We start from the raw sequence: 17541 nt of genomic DNA on the forward strand, positions 1-17541 counted from the left end.
GTTTAAACCGTGGATTAATCCATTCTGTCCTAAACCTTGCCAACCCTGGTTTTAATTGCTGGGAAAAACAGCTGAACGTACTTAAATAATGCTATAGTAAATTAAATAGTTTAGTATAACTGAAATATCATCTTTAAATATTTCATAGATTACGCTTTGAGTGGTCACCACTTTTTAAAAGACAAAAAATAAGAAACGAAATTCCCGGTATTTTCCCAATTTGTAAAGAAAAAAAAATCAAAATTCCCTGCATTTTAGGTGATTTTTAAATTCCCTGTATTTCCCACGTTTTGCCTGTTCTCCCCGTAGAGTGACAACCCTGACCACTTGCGGGATGGAAGACTGAGTCAACCTTGCCCAGAAGACACAAAAGCAATTAGAATTTATTATATTAAAATTTAGATAGTAAATTCTAGATAATAAAAGTGCCAGCTCATAAAAGGGAAGAACCCCCCCCTCCAGGTGAACAATGGCATTTTGGATTGCTGATTGCAATGCAATCCGTATCCTCACCTGTCTTACAAGTCTAACTGTTGTAATGAATCATCCAGTATATTATCTAGTTTTTTTAATTTTTTTAAAAATTGTAATAAGTATGTTTCATTTATTATGGATAAAAAAACAAAGATAAAATCATTTATACTTCATTTTTGCCATAAAAAAAATAAATAATTTAATTTGACTTTCAATGGAAATAATTATATACATTACACAAGGAATATTAAGGATAATATAATTTACAAAATAACGGTCAAACAAGAAAGCATTCACATGGGACAAAGAATAAAACATACGAGTAAATTATTGAAATTTACATAAAAGGAATAATATATTTGTTACATGAAAGAGTACAATTGTAATATAAATCTTGAGATCCTAGGATAATACATCAAAATGTATAATAATGAAACTTAACACCATGCATTTTTTTTTTGTGTAGAAAAATACTTGAGTTATTTCTAAACCACATTTAAATACAAAAAAAATCACTTAGGTTTCACACAAATAAAAAAAGGTACAACGGAGATTAAAAAGATAAAAACATTTCATTTTCAATAATTTCTTATGTAATTAATCATTGATTGCTTTTAGAGAGTCCACAAGTGCGTCAGTATCATTGTCGACAAGTTTCTCCTCCTCAGTCTTTGCATTCACTTCTTTACGACTCAGATTTAAAACACCACCCTGAAAATTGAGGAAAAAAAATTAAAGTTCAGAATACCATCCTTCAAGCAGGGAAAGAAGTTACAATTCCGAATACCACAAGTAAATTGTGAAGAAAAATGAACTACATTCTGCAACATTTTAGATTTTCAAATTCATGACTTTTCATGGTTTTCCATGACTAATTCCAAGAATTTTCCATGACTACCATTTTCTCCGACAAAAACACAACAATAAATTTAAAAATGCATTATAATAACATTAATTGAAATGATAGGTATAACCAAAGCTGTAATACTCTACATCTTCATATTTATACATCTTAAATTTAAAAAACAGAGTAAAAGAAAGAGTTGAAGGACTAAAATAGCTCAAAAAAAGAGGAAAGCAAATAATTTTTTATCTTTTTTCCTAATCAGAAAGTAAAGTGTTTTTTTTTTTTTTTTTTTTTTTGTTAATGGTGGGCACTTGGATCTAATTCCCATTGGCCTCAGAAATGCCAGAATTGCTACTCTCTTATCTTTACCCAGTGAGCACCTATGGCAGTGAGCGTCGCCCACGTCATACAAATATTGACAGCACAAACGTTAGCAGCCCGAAGATTGAAATCCTGAATATTGACAACACAAAAGAATGCAAAAAAAACAATTCAACCATGAGAGAAAATAATAGGTTATTCAGCTCATTCGTTGATTTGGATGATGAACTTAGGTAATGTGACATTTTCAATTGTATTTCAATAAGTTCTAAATTTTATTTGCTGTTATAATACATATAGGTGCAATATATAACACATGGATCAATAAGTCCCGAGACTAACAATGAAAACATTTTTTTTGCAAAATTTTTTTTTTATTCATCAACATAATCACCTTTTAGGGTGATACAATCGTTCCAGCGCTTTTCCAATTTTTCAATACCATGTTTATAAAAAAAATTATCTTTCACTTCAAAATAAGCTTCAGTTTCAGCGATGACCTCCTCATTTGAGCCAAATCTTTTTCCCTGGAGCACTTTTTTAAGATCAGCAAAGAGCCAGTAGTCACTGGGGGCTAAATCTGGCGAGTATGGGGGGTGGGGAAGCAGATCAAAGCCCAATTCGTCAAATTTTGCCATTGTTTTCATCGACTTGTGGCAGGGTGCATTGTCTTGGTGAAAAAGGATTTTTTTTCTCTGCATGTGCGGTCGTTTTTTTTTGCGATTTCCTCCTTCAAACGCACCAGCAAGTCAATATAATAATCACTGTTGATCAATTTACCTTTTTCGAGGTAGTCAATGAAAATCACGCCATGCGTATCCCAAAAAACTGACGCCATGATTTTGCCAGCTGACTGCTGCGTTTTCGGACGCTTCGGACGGCTTTCGCCAGCTGTGCGCCACTCAGATGACTGCCGCTTCGACTCTGGAGTGTAGTGATGTAACCATGTTTCGTCCATGGTCACGTAACGATAAACAGCTTTCTGAATCATCGACTCGTTGCTGTTTTTGTTCCATCGAAAGCAATCGCGGCACCCACTTGGAAAAAACCTTTTTCATGCTCAATTTTTCATGAAGGATAGTAAATACACTTCCATATGATATCTGTGTCATCTCAGTAATCTCACGGAGCTTCACTTTACGATCATTCATTATAATTTTTGTCACTTCACTCACATTCTCCGGTGTAACGGCTTCCACAGGTCTACCCGAGCGTTCTGCGTCATTTGTGTCGGTACGACCACGTTTAAACTCGGCAAACCACCGACAAATTGTTGCTTTTGATGGACAAGAGTCCGGGTAACATTTGTCAATCCATTGTTTCGCTTGCGCGGTGTTTTTACCCATTAAAAAACAATGTTTTATCAGAACACGAAACTCTGTTTTTTCCATTTTTTAAACAAACTACAAAACGACTTTACTCCATCCTCGATAACTCAGCTGTTTCTGGTCCGATCGACTTAAAATTTTGACACGTTTTAAGCAAAGGTTAGTACTCTAGAAAGACCTGGTTACTGGTTTACTACGAGCGCCATCTCTGGGTTAGTCTCGGAACTTATTGATCCATGTGTTATATACAATATATATGTGAAATATATATTGAATAATGTTAATATTTGCAAATGTATCAAAAAATTTTACTTTTAATATTAATTTAAAAGGGATTTTAAAAATACAGCACATTTATTAAATCAAGCAATGTATATTATTTTCTACTTGAAAATAAAAAAAAAAATAATTAACACAAAAATGAACTTGAATAACATATTTTTACAATAATTAACACATTTTTACAATGCTAAATAAAAGATATTCCTTCTTTAAAAAATTTCTCGCTAATCTTAAGAAATTATTGTACAAAAAGTCTGTATTTTTGATAAATTAGAAGAAATATTAAGAAAATTTATTTTTCTTCTTCATTAGGTTAAAATATTAAAATTTTCGATTCAATTAAAAATGCTGGGAGTAAAGAGTTTAAGGAAATGGATAAAAATCATTTGATATCCTAATGCTCTATTCAAACGTGTAATTGTTATTTATTTTTATACAAGTAGTTTTATAATGATTGACTTGACCTAACACTAACTTTTCTTCATTTAAATATTATTAAACTAATATATAAAGTAAAATGCAACAATTTTGAATATGAATATTCTTCATGATTCTTGATTCAAAAAATATTCTTAATTTAAATCCTTAATGTGTAATTTTTATTCTTCAACCCTTAATGTGCATACTTTTTTAGTTCCACAAAGACTTTAAAAATATGTGTTTTTTAAGGGGTTAATATTGAACAATATGTATATTTAAAAATGAAAGTTTTGTATAAGCAGGTTTAGAGATTTAAATCTAAGAAAAAATATAATTTAAATCTATTTTAACAGAATAAATTAATAGTTTCAAGATATTCCTGTTTCAGTTAAATTTTCCAGAATAGTTTCTATTGATTTACATGAACATCTGATAAAAGGACATTGATTTGCTGAAATGATGACATTTATACATAGTTTTATATTGAGTGAATTTATATGAGGAAAATTCTACACTCCTGGTAGGTACAATTCCGAAACATTAATTTATAAGAGAATCTAAAACAGACACACTGATTTGCTGACATTTGTAATTTTATACAGAGTAAATTTATTCAAGGATAATTTTATATTCTTGATTGATAAGATTTATAATTTCTTACAGAGTGGATTTACATGAATACCTGAATGACCTGATAGAGACAATTATTAGGAGGAAACATTGGTCTAAATGAGGACCTAAAAATAGGCACATTAATTTGTCGAATAAGTTTATATAACTTGAGTGCAGTCATGTGGAGAAGATTGATTTCAATGAAAATTCAAATAAAGCCATATAGAGGTTGTAACTGTTGTATATGTTTCTTTAACATTTATTTTGTCTGAATTACTAAGAAACACAAAGAAATACATAAACCAAGTAAATAAAAATTAACTAAATAAATAGAATACAAATTTTAAAACCTATGTAACTAGGACCAGAAAAGTAGGAAATGATTTTATTTATGCAATATAATGTAATGGGAAAAGCTTCTGAGGAAGGCCCAGGCTCACAAAGGGCTGTCGTGCCAATGCTGATGATGATGTAAAATATAAATTGTTATACAAATAATAAAGACAATCTCCATGGTTTAGCATTAGCCTATGTTAAACTGAACTGTATAAAATTACATTTTTTAACGCTTATGCTAAAAAAAAAACTTCGCTAGGTGTTCAGAAAAGTCTCCCAATAGTTTCCCTTTCCAGAAAATAGTTGCTTATTTAGCCTTTTCAGGCAAAAAAATGTTGCCATAGTATCCTCAGGCCAAAAATAGTTGCAAATAGTCGCATTTTAGTCACCTGTGGCAATCCTGAATTCTCATCAAAATATACATGTTACAATAAATACAGGCTATTATGCTGTCGTATCACACATCATTTGTAATTAAAAAAAATCTAAACTTATATTTCCTTAATTTTGTGTAACAAGATTAAAGATATAAATTATGCTTCTTAAATCTTTCTTTATTTCTTTAATTTAGTAGAAAACTTATATGTGATATAGTTCCATAAATATTAACATTCAAAAATCTGGTCATTCAAACGAATAATTAATAACAAATATAATAGTAACATACTTTTCTAGAATCTTCTACATTAAGTATGACTGCAGTTGCAACACAGGCCAGGATGTTTCCCAGTAGATAAATCATAACATATTTCCAACGTTTAAGAACTTCCTCGGAGGGTAAACTATAAATAATGATTTAAATCCCATCAGAATATAATTAAATAAATTTAATACAGAAATTAAAGAAAAAAGTTTAAAATCAAAAATTCATCATCATTAATATAAAAAAAAACTAGAGAAAATTAGTTTTTTTCCCAAGAGATTTCGAGTAATATAACATTAAAAAAATCATTGATTTAACTCATCAAAAAAAAAAGCAGTGATCAAGAAAATTTTTTAAGTTGTGAAAAAAAATACTATGACCTTAATAAAATAAATTAAACTTTTTTTATACAAGCTCATAAATATTTTTACACATATTAAGTACAAAAGTCGATGCTCGATATAACGATCCTCAAAGTCCATGTGAAAACGGATGTTATAACGAGAGGTCATTTTATCATCGGTGAATAAAAATATCATAACTATAAACTCATAAGCAAAAATAAATAAATAAATAAAAAACGACCAATTCTAACAAAGCGAAGTTCCACTTTAATAAGAATTCATTAGCTTATAAAAAAATTGGTATCAACAAAATTTTTTCTCTATATTATATTAAAAAAAAAAGATGAGAAGTCATTTTATCATCAGTGAACAAAAATACAATATTAACTCATAAACAATATAAATAAATACATGCATAGCTGCCAACACTGATAGGAAAAAATCCAGTAGATGTTTACTCAGAATTTTGAATAGTAATGCGCATTTAATTCAAAGATAGTTAAAATATTTTTTTAATTAAATTAAAAAGAGAGTTCTGAATAAAAATAACCTGAACATTTTTGAACAAAAAAAAGTGTTGAACTATTTTTTATAAATGAGGTTTGCATCATTATGAATTATTAATACTTATTTAAATATTCAAGCAATAATCTGCACAAAAATTCTATTTCAATAAGGATATTTTTTAGGAAATTTCCTCAATATTAGGGAATTTTCTAAAATGTACAAAAACCAGGAGAAATTTTAATGAAACCAGTAAACCAGGAGAAACTGGCCTAATCCAGTAGTCTACTGGAAAATCCAGTAGAGTTGGCAGCTATGTACATGACTAATTTCAACAAAGCAAAGCTCTATTTTAATAAGAATTTAGTAACATACAAAAAAAAATTATCATTTTAACAAAGCAATGCTCTACGTTAATAAGAATTTAGTAACTTACCAAAACAGTGGTATCAGCAAAATTTTTCTGTACATTATATACACAAAAGAACTCTTTAGGAAATATACTATGAAAATAACTTAGTACTTAAGAAGTGTATTAAAAATTTTATACTGCTTTGAAGCTGCCATTTTTATAAAGACATTTAAAAACTGTGAATACAATATTTATAATCTATTGTATAAAGATTATGAATGACCACCATTGTTACAGTGGTTAGGATGAGAATTTCATTCATCCTTCCTTCAATGGGTATTCAAGGAATTTTATATTCATCATGAGATAATATCTAAGGGAATAATGAGTAAAATAATTTGTTTGAAATTTTTGTTTCTAGATTACTATATTAGAATTAATAATTCAGAGCTGACTTTATAATTGACATTCGTAATTCTGCATTAACATTACGATTGCAATAACAAATGGGACTAAATGCATCCTTCATTAGAATGGTAGGATCGCCTTAATGTTGGTCATACTAAAGAGTTTATACTGTATTAATAAACAAAAATCTGTAAACACTTTTAACAAAGTGTCGAAATATGTGATAATTTTTTCCAATAGCAGGTTTTTAAAAGCTGCCAACTTTACAGCATCGTAAAAGTAGGTTATGCCGACAATTCACAATAGCAGAACAATTGTTGTCATTAGCAAATACACTTATTTAATGTTAATAGAAAGTGCTATAGCAATACACATGAGTGACACTCTAGAAACATTTCAAGACTAAACTTGTTTTTTGCCCAATTAACACGATGTAGCACCATTTTGAAGAATGTTTTAGAAATTTGTAGCTCACTTTCCATGAGAATAGCAAAGATAGATTTTTTTTCTAAAAAAACAACACTATAATGACGGAAATTAAGTGTGGTTGAAAGTTGTACGGTATAATTGACTAATTGAAATTGTGATGAAAACAGGAGAATGAAAATGACAGTTGAATATGAAAACTGAAATATAATTATAATAAAACTTTTATTAAATATTTGTAGAGCTCAAGATACAAATTATATTTTATTAAGACTTTCTAAGTTAAATATTAAATTTTGCATAATACTATCAATGAGGACAGGCCATGGGAAATAAATCCCCCATGACCAGCCCAATTGAAAGCAAAATTAAAAAGTGAATGAATTGTTTCTGGACAGTTAGGATCATAGGAAGAGATTGGCAATTTACTGAAAGATAACATAGCCAAAAACAACCCCCACAATCAATATTAAAAAATAATTTAGCAAAAACGAATCGCCAAAAATACTATTAGGATTAGTATAACCATGTAACTGAAACATTTTTATGATAAGAAATAAAGAGTTATAAATAGATTTTTATTTTCCATTAGTCATGACAGCGAATTAATGAGTTCAAATAAAAAGTTAGCCGTTACATTGATTGATAAGAAAAGAATAAAATATTTTATGTTCACTTTTCTTAAAATTTCATAAAAATTAAATAATTGATTTAATATAATTAAAATTTGTTTAAGAATAATTTAAAAAAATAATTTTAAGATATTAATTAATTTTAAAGTTTAGGAAATATGTAATGCCTATTGTGGCATCACAAACAAATTTTTCTTCTTTTTATTATTTTTTACAGCTAAAAAATACATTGTTTATTTTTTTATACCAATCGGCCAAAATAAACTATGAATTTTTTTCTAAGAGTCATGCATATTTCAACTTATTTTACATTTCATCATCATTAATGCTTCGTTATAGAAATATAAATTTAATATTTTAAAAAATAATCTTAATTTAACTTTGCCCACAATCTCAAACTGTTTCCCAACAGTTAAAAAAAAATACGAACTAAAGCAGATTTAGATTCAAAAATATTTCTTTTAGGCAAGCAGATGTTGAAAGTCAATGTAATTCCTTTATTGTGGTGCAACATCATTACTTAATTATTTTGCAATAATTATGAAAAACAATGTTTTCATGAATAGTAATAATTTATTTATTTATTTTAACATAAAATAATTATTACATTTTTAAAGAAAAAGTTAAATTTGTAAATGAAAACTTAATTTGACATACCTGCCAACATTGAAGAAATAAAATAAGCAAATCTTTTTAGATTTTACTAGCAAAACTTTTTAGGCTACGAGTAAAGTTTTGATACATCATGCATAATCATGTAAGTCAAAAAGAGAAATTTAAAATTGGAAATAATATAAGAACTTACATTAATCTAAAGAAGATTTTTTTAAACCATTATTTATAATTACTTAAACAATTAACACTCAACATACTGCAGTACTGGCAATAGCACCATCTGCTGCAAAAAATTTTTTTTGCTCAAAAATTTCTTCAACAAATACAAAGAAATTTGAGAATATACAGGTAAACAGGAGATAGTCGTAAAATCCAGGAGTCTTCATTAAAAAACAGGAGACTTGGCAGGCATGGTTTCAAAAACAAATTGAAAACATATTTAATGGAGGATGGAAAATCATTCTCCTGCACTTTTCTTAAAACTGTTTTCAGTCCTCAGGACTGAAGAGGGGTACCCATGCAATACATATCAATAAATTGCATTATTTCGTCACAGAACTTATCAATGTTTATAATATATAAAAGGATTTTTTTTTCCACATAAAAATCTTAACATTAAACATGAACTGTTTGGTAGACGAATAATCAGCCAAACACCAAATGATTAATAATTGGTCAGATATATGTTATTTACTACTCAGTGCAGCAGAATCTGTAATTAAATCACTTTTTGGCACATCTTCATCAGATCATTACTCATTTTTTCCCCTCCAAATTCTGTAAACGTTTGTTCTTCTTCATAATTTTTCAATACATTTCAACTGAAATATACTTTTAACTAATTATAGTTCATATGGGGAACACTTTATTTATATACCAGGGTATAAAAAATATTTTTTAGTTTTTCTTAAAGTACATGTTTTACTAATTACAAACATATGTGCACAACATTAGGTATACACACAAATAAAGCTTTTGGCTTAGAAATTGTTTTTAGTAGTTTGCCTACGGCCTGCAGAAACTGCTCCTGCACTATCTGCATTGCAAAGTCTCCCCGACTAGTGACTCTGCAGCTGTGTTTACTTTGGTGCTCACAAATTCCTATAGATTAGGGCTGTTTAAGTTTTTTTTAAAATAATCTTTTAAATTTTGTAGGCTTAAAATAAAAAAAAATGAAAGATTTATGTGCTTTTAATTTCCAGATGAAAAAAAAAAATTTTGCCAGGTAGATATGTTTTATTTAATTTTGTTTTAATATCTACAAATTATGACTTACTGATCGAACTATTATTTAAAATTTATTTTTTTAATTAAAATACTATGTTTCTATTAATAATAATTACTATTCTTCTGCATAGTAAAAACTTCAAATTAAAATATGAAACTCGCAAGTTGACATAAATGTATAGCAAAATTGCCAGAGTCTCAGTGGAGGTGGTGCATAAAATGTTTTTTTGCTCCAGCAGGTTCTTGATGGAGATGCATGCCAGCAGATTCTATCTTTTAATTATATTTTTTGACTATAGTCCATTTTTAGAGCGAACCCCTCTTGCATTTTACATTTGCTTCTTATGTAAGTATTTTTTGCACTGTATAATAAAGAGGTGATGAATCAGGATTGCCACTTAAACCTGGAAGAAAAGTTCCTTGTGTTTTCCCTGTACATATTCAGGGTACACAGCCAAATTTTTCAATAAAAAATAAGCACATTTTAAGTACTATTTAAGCAATTTAAAAAATATTATAATTAGGATATGCACACTAATAATTTCCCCGCCCCTTCATAGTGTTGAAAGTTTTTCATACATATACGTTAACAAAATGCAAAATAGTTTTTTAAGTTACTTGTTCATGATAAAATAACTAGTTTCTGATAAAGAATTCTTTTCGTGATTATATTAGCCAAAATAAAAATTTTTTCACAATTCAATATTACATTCAATATACATTCAATATTAAGTGAATCATTAAATTTTTTAATTACTTTACACAATCATGCAAAAAAATGTATTCAAAATTATAAATAATTAATTATAACTATTATTTAAAAAGATTTTCTCTCTTGCAAAATGCTGCAGAGTTGCTCATGAGAATGCATGAATCCTTCCCACCGAATCCAACTCAGTATTCAAACCTGCAAGTATTTCATAAAATGATTGGCGCTTTCATACGCTATAGAATGATGGTATGTCGAAATAGATGTTGATTGAATGAATTATGAAAACGTTGAATAGAACAATGTGCAAAACAAGCTTCTTGCGTAATTCGAGGCAAAAATTGATATGGTAAAGATGATGTTGTTGATTTACGTCGCACTAGAGCTGCACAATGGGCTATTGGCGACGGTCTGGGAAACATCCCTGAGGATGATCCGAAGACATGCCATCACAATTTTGATCCTCTGCAGAGGGGATGGCACCCCCGCTTCGGTAGCCCAACGACCTGCGCGCGAAGTCGAGCACTTTACGGTAGCACAGTTTAACGAGGACCAATACCGCACACCCTCGGTCCCTACGCAGACTGATCCAAGTGGGTCACCCACCCGCACACTGACCGCAGCCAGTGATGGATATGGTAAAGAAAAGAATCTCATTTTGGAAAAGGGAAAATTAAGCAATTTTTAAAAAACACCCAATTAAAAAAGCACCTTTAAAAAACAAAAGTCGAAAATAAGCACCTTTTTAAAAACGCTTGGCCCCCTGATATTATGCACAATATATTAAGAGGAAAGACACAGTCATTGTGTGAGCAGTATTGGGCTATTAGTTATAATTGCCGAAAACTTAAGGAACGGCTGAACATACTTAAAACTAATAATGCTATAATAGATAAACCAGTTTAATATAGCTGAAATATTATCCTTAAATATTTCTTAGATTGCACTTTGAGTAAATAACATTTTTTGAAAAAAAGAAAATAAGAAACAAAATTTCCTGCATTTTCCCACTTATTTTAGGTGATTTTTTAAATTCCCTGTATTTTCCAGGTTTTCCCCGTGAAGTGGCAACTCTGTGAATACTTAACCGCTTCCCTCATTATCCCGAGTTAACTCGGGTATGTACATAATGTAAATATTTATTATCCCGAGTTAACTCGAGCAAAGCAGAATTTGTCAGTGCGTTTTGTTTTATCACGTTTTTATTCGACTGACAACAAAACAAAAAATAATAATAATTTGCTGTGATTGGAACTTTGCCAATTTTTGTTTGGGAGTTTTGCTATTTGTGGGACTGCAGACATACTTTGTACAATTGTATATACGATAGTTGATGAATTTACACAGAAAAAAGAGTAAAACAAATGGTGTTCACGAGTGAAAGTAATGCAGATGATTTTTCAAATTATGAAGATGTAAACATGACTAATATTTAACATTTTTTTTTGCCTGTGATAATTTGGGATCGCAAACTGATGGTAAATTAAATACTTTTTGCTCATAAAAAAATTTAAATTTTTCACTTAGAACTTGTGTATTACGCTTTGTTTTAGTTCCTTGCATTTATTAATGAAATAAAAGAATATGTTGATTTTTTTTTGCATTTTTTGTTCAAAAAAATTGGTAAGGGAAGCAGTTATTTACTTCAAAAAAAAAATTATATGGTTACATAAATTATATTTTTCAGCATAGAAAATATACAGAGAAAAAAATAAAGGAAAAAAAAACTTACTCGCGACTTTTTCCTTGAATCTCTCCAACGATTAGGTTTGAGCATCCCACACCAATCATCTGAACTGAAGTAGCCAACCCCATGGCCGTGCCAATTGTGGCACGAGAAACTACCAGAGGAATAGATGGCCACATACAAGCCTACAACATAAAAAAAGGCAAAAAAATTTATAGGCTAAATTTAATGAATCACAGTAAAATGATTAACAAGTATGGAAAAATATAATGAATATAGCTAAGTCCCAATTTCATAAATTTATTTGCATCGAATATTTTACTCGTTATATTCAGGTTCAAAAATAAAAACACGAACTTAACTTATGAAACAATCCTAATACACATCATCATAGTTGGCCAGACAGCCCAATGTCGGTCAATGCCTTCCTCTGAAGATTTCTCCATAACGACTTCAAATCTCTCTAACGACTCAAATCATGGTTGATCTCTGATTCTTTTCATTAATTGCAAGAAAATCAGACTCCACTAAGTCAGCACATCTCAACTACGCCCTTCCCCGCTCTTTTGTTACCCTGGGTTCAAAAAGCAGCGTCTTTTTTATTGTATCGTTATCACTCATTCGAATCACACGGGCCATTCAATTCATTTATTTTTATGTACTTAATAATATCGGGTTGTTCATAAATCGTGCACTTCTTCAGTTATTGTTTTCATTTACACCACCAAGTATACTCAGCAAAATCCTAATATACAACTACACAAAAATATCTATAACTTGAAATTATACACTTTTAATTCAGCAGCCAAAAATACAGTGAATTTTGAATGCACTAGTGAGTTGATCAGTGCCTTAAGTTTTTGTGTCTTGATATCACATATTTTTCAAAATGTATTTTCAGAAACTTGGTTCTACCTTACAAAATATGGAGCATACAAAGGTTACTTATCCTCTTCTAAAAATAATATTTGGCGGCTCTACCGAAATAGGGTCGATCATTTTAGGTTCCATAGACGAAAAACAACTTAAAATTTAAAGCTAAAAACTTATGAATGCTTGTATAGTTGCATATTAGGACTAATTCATAAGACAAGTGCATTTTTTAAAAAAACTTCGACATAACAATTAACCCTGATTAAACGAAATAATGATTAAACAAATAAAAATTTTCGGTTCTCATGAAATTCTCAGATCGGGTCCTCATTGTATATTCATTTTTATTTACAACTTTAAATTATTATTTCATGTTTGAAGTATTGAAACATAATAATAAATATTGAAACATAATAATATCAAATATAAAACAATACCTATTGTATTTTTTCAATAAAATAAATTATTTATATATGAAACAATAATAGTTCTAAAAAATCCAGTAGTTTCTATTAACACATATCTTGTATTATTTTTAAATCTTGAAATGATTCATTAATATGGGGTTTACTGTTTATTAACTAAGGGGTTCTGTCTTCATTTCAATAGAGGGTAAGAAAGATCCGCTAACTCTCAACCCGAAATTCAATAAATAGAAGTTCGTGAAATTGGGGCTTGACTGCAATCATAGACAATGGACAGAATCAACATGGACAGGAAAAAATCCAGTAGATTTTATGAAATAATATAAATTTTATGATAATTGTTGCATAATGTACTAAATATTTTATGATAGGGAAGTTTAAGGATTTTTATAGTCATCGAAATAGAAAAACTGCAGTATTTTCCAGTTATGATTGACATTAAACATATTTTAAATCTTATGTATCATCTTTATTTATAATTTCGAATATTAATAGACATTTAGTTCATCAAAAATAGTAAAAACGATTCTTTTAATTAATTAAAAAAGTGTTCTGAATAAAAATAAACTGAAAATTTCAGAACAAAAAAAAGTTTTGAACTGATTTTTACACAATAAAGTCCACTTCATTATGTAATATTTATTTAAATATTCAAGCAAGGAAGCAAACAATAATCTGTACGAAAATCCTATTTCAATAGGGATTATTTTTAGGAAACCTACTCAATTTCAGGAAATTTTCTAAAATGTAAAACACCAGGAGAGTTTAAATTAAACCAGTAAAGCAGGAGAAACTGGCAAAATCCAGAAGTCTACTGGAAAATCCAGTAGAGTTGGCAGGTATGCTGTAATATATTTTTATTAATTGAATCTCTATTGCTGAAAAAATGTTTTATTTTGTACTTAAGTTTACAATGTAAACCGAAAGCTGATTTTTAGTTTGCATTATTAAAAATAAGCAACAATCTATTAACTTACAACAATGGTTTATTATCAAAAAATTCAAATATGAATAAGGTTTAAAAAATATTTAAATACATTAATATTTTAAAACCACTTGAAAAATAGAATTTTCCACAAAATACTTGTCTAAAAATAACAAAATATCTATTAAAGGTGCATCTTGTAGATTACCTATAATTTTCTAAAAAAACAATAAAGCTTCTAAAATTCATGACCTTTATACAAAAAATATTATAAAAAAACAAACATGTATTACATGAACTTTAAAAAAAAATAAATTAGAAATTGTAATTTGAATTTATAAAATTAATTAAAGATGAAGAAATAATTAAAATGTAATTTATGGATAAAATTAAATGTCATTAAATACCTGAGTGTCTATTAATTTTGAGTCACAATCATTAAAGACATTGTATAGTATCATCAAATGTCTTATTTGCATGTTCTTAAAATTGAATGATTACCTCATCAAAAAGGAAATCTTTACAGCAATAAATGTGGGAGAATTAGTTAGAAAGAAATACTGGTTATTCACCAAAAAAGCATGGATAACTGGTACTGCATTCTTTTTTATTTTGCAAAAATGTCAACGCAACTAGGAATGAATTTAACTCAAAAATTTGGTGCTGCACACAGCATTATTTTAAGAGGGTACTCATTAACTTACTGCTGCAACAGAGTAAGTGACACCAAACCATATGGTTGCGATTAAAGGATGAGCTTGAGAGAAGGCCAACAAACCAAATACAGGAATCGTCAAAGTTGCACAGACTACACACAGAACACCTCTTTTTCCAAAAACATCCTATAAAAATAAATAAGAAAATTTTAATTAATAATCCCATTAATATATAAAAAACAACTACAATAACAGGGTGGCCACTCAAATCAGATTTCAAATTTCCCTGATTTTTCCAGGTTTTCCAGATAAAAATCTTAAAATTTCCAGGTTTTTGTTTCTTTTTTCTTATAAAGTATAGGATGTGTACAAGAAAAGTGTCTATATTATAAAATATTTTATTCAAAATGTTATTTTCTTAACATATCATCTTGAAAAAAATAATTTATTTTGACAATTTTCAAGATTTTTTTATTTATTTTTTAATGTTTTGGCACAAAATTTTGAATCAAAAATCATATATTGACCAACAAAGGAGCCTTTTTTGTTTAAAATTAAAATATGTTATAAGAGGTTAAAATGAAATAGAAAAAATTAGCATTAATGCAACAATTGTAACAATTTGTCGACAAACATTGCTGTTAGTGATTGTAAAAAAATGTGTGATTGGTTGGTTTGCTCAGAAAAAATAATTCACAGATTTCTTTGAATAGAAGTAGAAAAGCTTTCAGAAAAAGAGTGCGATATAAAATCTATTATCATAAAATTATAACCAACTAATTTTTGGAGAATTTTATAAAGTTAAAAATACAAAAACATTTTGTCAAAATAGAGAAAACAAATAACCACCAAAGCATCGGAACAAACTTGAGCCATAAATGGATTTAGCCCAAGGAAAAAAATTAAGAACAGAAGCTAATATCCTAATCCCTTGTTCCACCAGAATCTTACCTAAATTTTCCTAAATTCCCATAGAGGTCAAAATTTTCCACATTTGTTTAGCAACCGTGGAAGAATTTTATATGGCATTCTAGTTTAACAGAACTATAATGGAGCAAATTTTGATGCAAGCAAAGTATCGCTAAGTTGATGATATTTCAACTGTTTGGCGATACATTTCCGTTAAAAAAAGTGGGTATAATGGATGAAATAATATAAATTAAGAAAATTAGCAAATAATTTAAATTAGTGAAATTTGAAAAATCATCAAAGAAAAATTTCCAGCTTTTCTTTAAAAATCCCTGATTTTTCCAGGTTTTTATCCAAATTTCCCTGATATTTCCAGGTTTTTTCCAGTATAAAAAAATTCCCTGATAATTCCAGGTTTTCAAGGTTTTCCAGGTGGGTGGCCACCCTGAATAACTACATTATTGTATACAAGCTTCTTTAAGAAACTGATAAATACATATAGAATAGAATTTTTATTTACCAGCAATTTCTTAATTCCGTAATTATGTTTGCCCAGTGAAACCTTTCAGGAGTAAATTCTCGGAAGTTTTGGTAAGATTGAACAAAAAAAAAAAAAAAAAAAGGTTGTCGGGAGTTTTAATTCCGTAATTATGTTTATACAGTGAAACCTATCAGGAGCGACCACACCCTGTTTCACAGTAAAGTTATCGTTCTTAGAGGATACCTCCATTGACTTCAAAAATGTTATCAAAGGTACATGATTTCTTGCAAACGATTTTAATTTTAGTTCGTGCTTTTTTCTGGGTGCAGAAATGCAACTTCTGCTTACATCATGAAAAGACGGATCGATGAATAAAATTTAGCGTCTATAAAAATTATCCCAACTGATATAGTTTTGCGCGAAACAAATTTACCAATTATGAATGATTAAGCTATTTTAAACAAATCGACAGTTATGTTCTTCGTTCAAATCGGCATGTAATTTTATATCATAAAAATTAGTTAGCTTAAAAAGATGAGAATAGATAATTAAGAGGTAATTAATTAATAGATAATTATCTTATAATAAGATAATTATAATAAGATAACTAAGAATATATGATTAATAAAAAACAGCCTATTAATTTAGTTTTAAAGCAAACAACATTTTAAAAAAGAGGGAAACAAGTAGTTTACAGAGCATTACATCGGGGTCTTGCTTTGCACCCTCCTTACTTGGCACTCCGTGTGATTGCCCGCCCCTGTAAATGACAATAGTTTACAATTATTTTGAGTTTGTCGTACAACTCATTGATCTGAGCCATGGTGGCTCAGGTGATACAGTGTTTGCCTTCCAATGAGGTGAATCATGTTCAAATCTCAGGGATGGCTTTTCGAGACAAATTCTACACCCAGCTCGCACTGACCACAGCGCTATTGTAAAATATCATCAGTGGTAAACGAATCAGAGTCCCCTTGCCATCAGGTTAACCGTGCAAGGTTCTCCTCTCCATATAAAGCAAATGCAGGTCAGTTCCATCAAAAAGTCATCCACGAAAGCCAATGCTTGATGCAGGAGTTTCTTGTCTCGTGGATTGGGTTCAAAT

The 17541-nt window shown here is 29.1% G+C and overlaps 1 protein-coding gene across 2 annotated transcripts in view; it reads right to left on the reverse strand.

Annotated features, from left to right (window-relative positions):
- Window positions 1–647: 647 nt before the first annotated feature.
- Window positions 648–17541, reverse strand: part of LOC107440703 (lysosomal dipeptide transporter MFSD1) — a 54775-nt gene continuing 37881 nt past the window's right edge. For both annotated transcript variants that reach the window (XM_087167229.1, XM_087167228.1), the window contains 4 exons: window positions 15095–15232; window positions 12213–12352; window positions 5288–5402; window positions 648–1185 (listed from right to left, as the gene is read on the reverse strand). In XM_087167229.1, the coding sequence (XP_087023355.1) occupies window positions 1072–1185; window positions 5288–5402; window positions 12213–12352; window positions 15095–15232 (507 nt within the window). In that variant the 3' untranslated portion in view covers window positions 648–1071. The remainder of the gene's footprint in view (window positions 1186–5287; window positions 5403–12212; window positions 12353–15094; window positions 15233–17541) is intronic.

Source organism: Parasteatoda tepidariorum, chromosome 7 (genome assembly GCF_982258835.1).
Source record: "Parasteatoda tepidariorum strain Cologne lab strain chromosome 7, Ptep-v5.0, whole genome shotgun sequence".
NCBI lineage: Eukaryota > Metazoa > Arthropoda > Arachnida > Araneae > Theridiidae > Parasteatoda > Parasteatoda tepidariorum.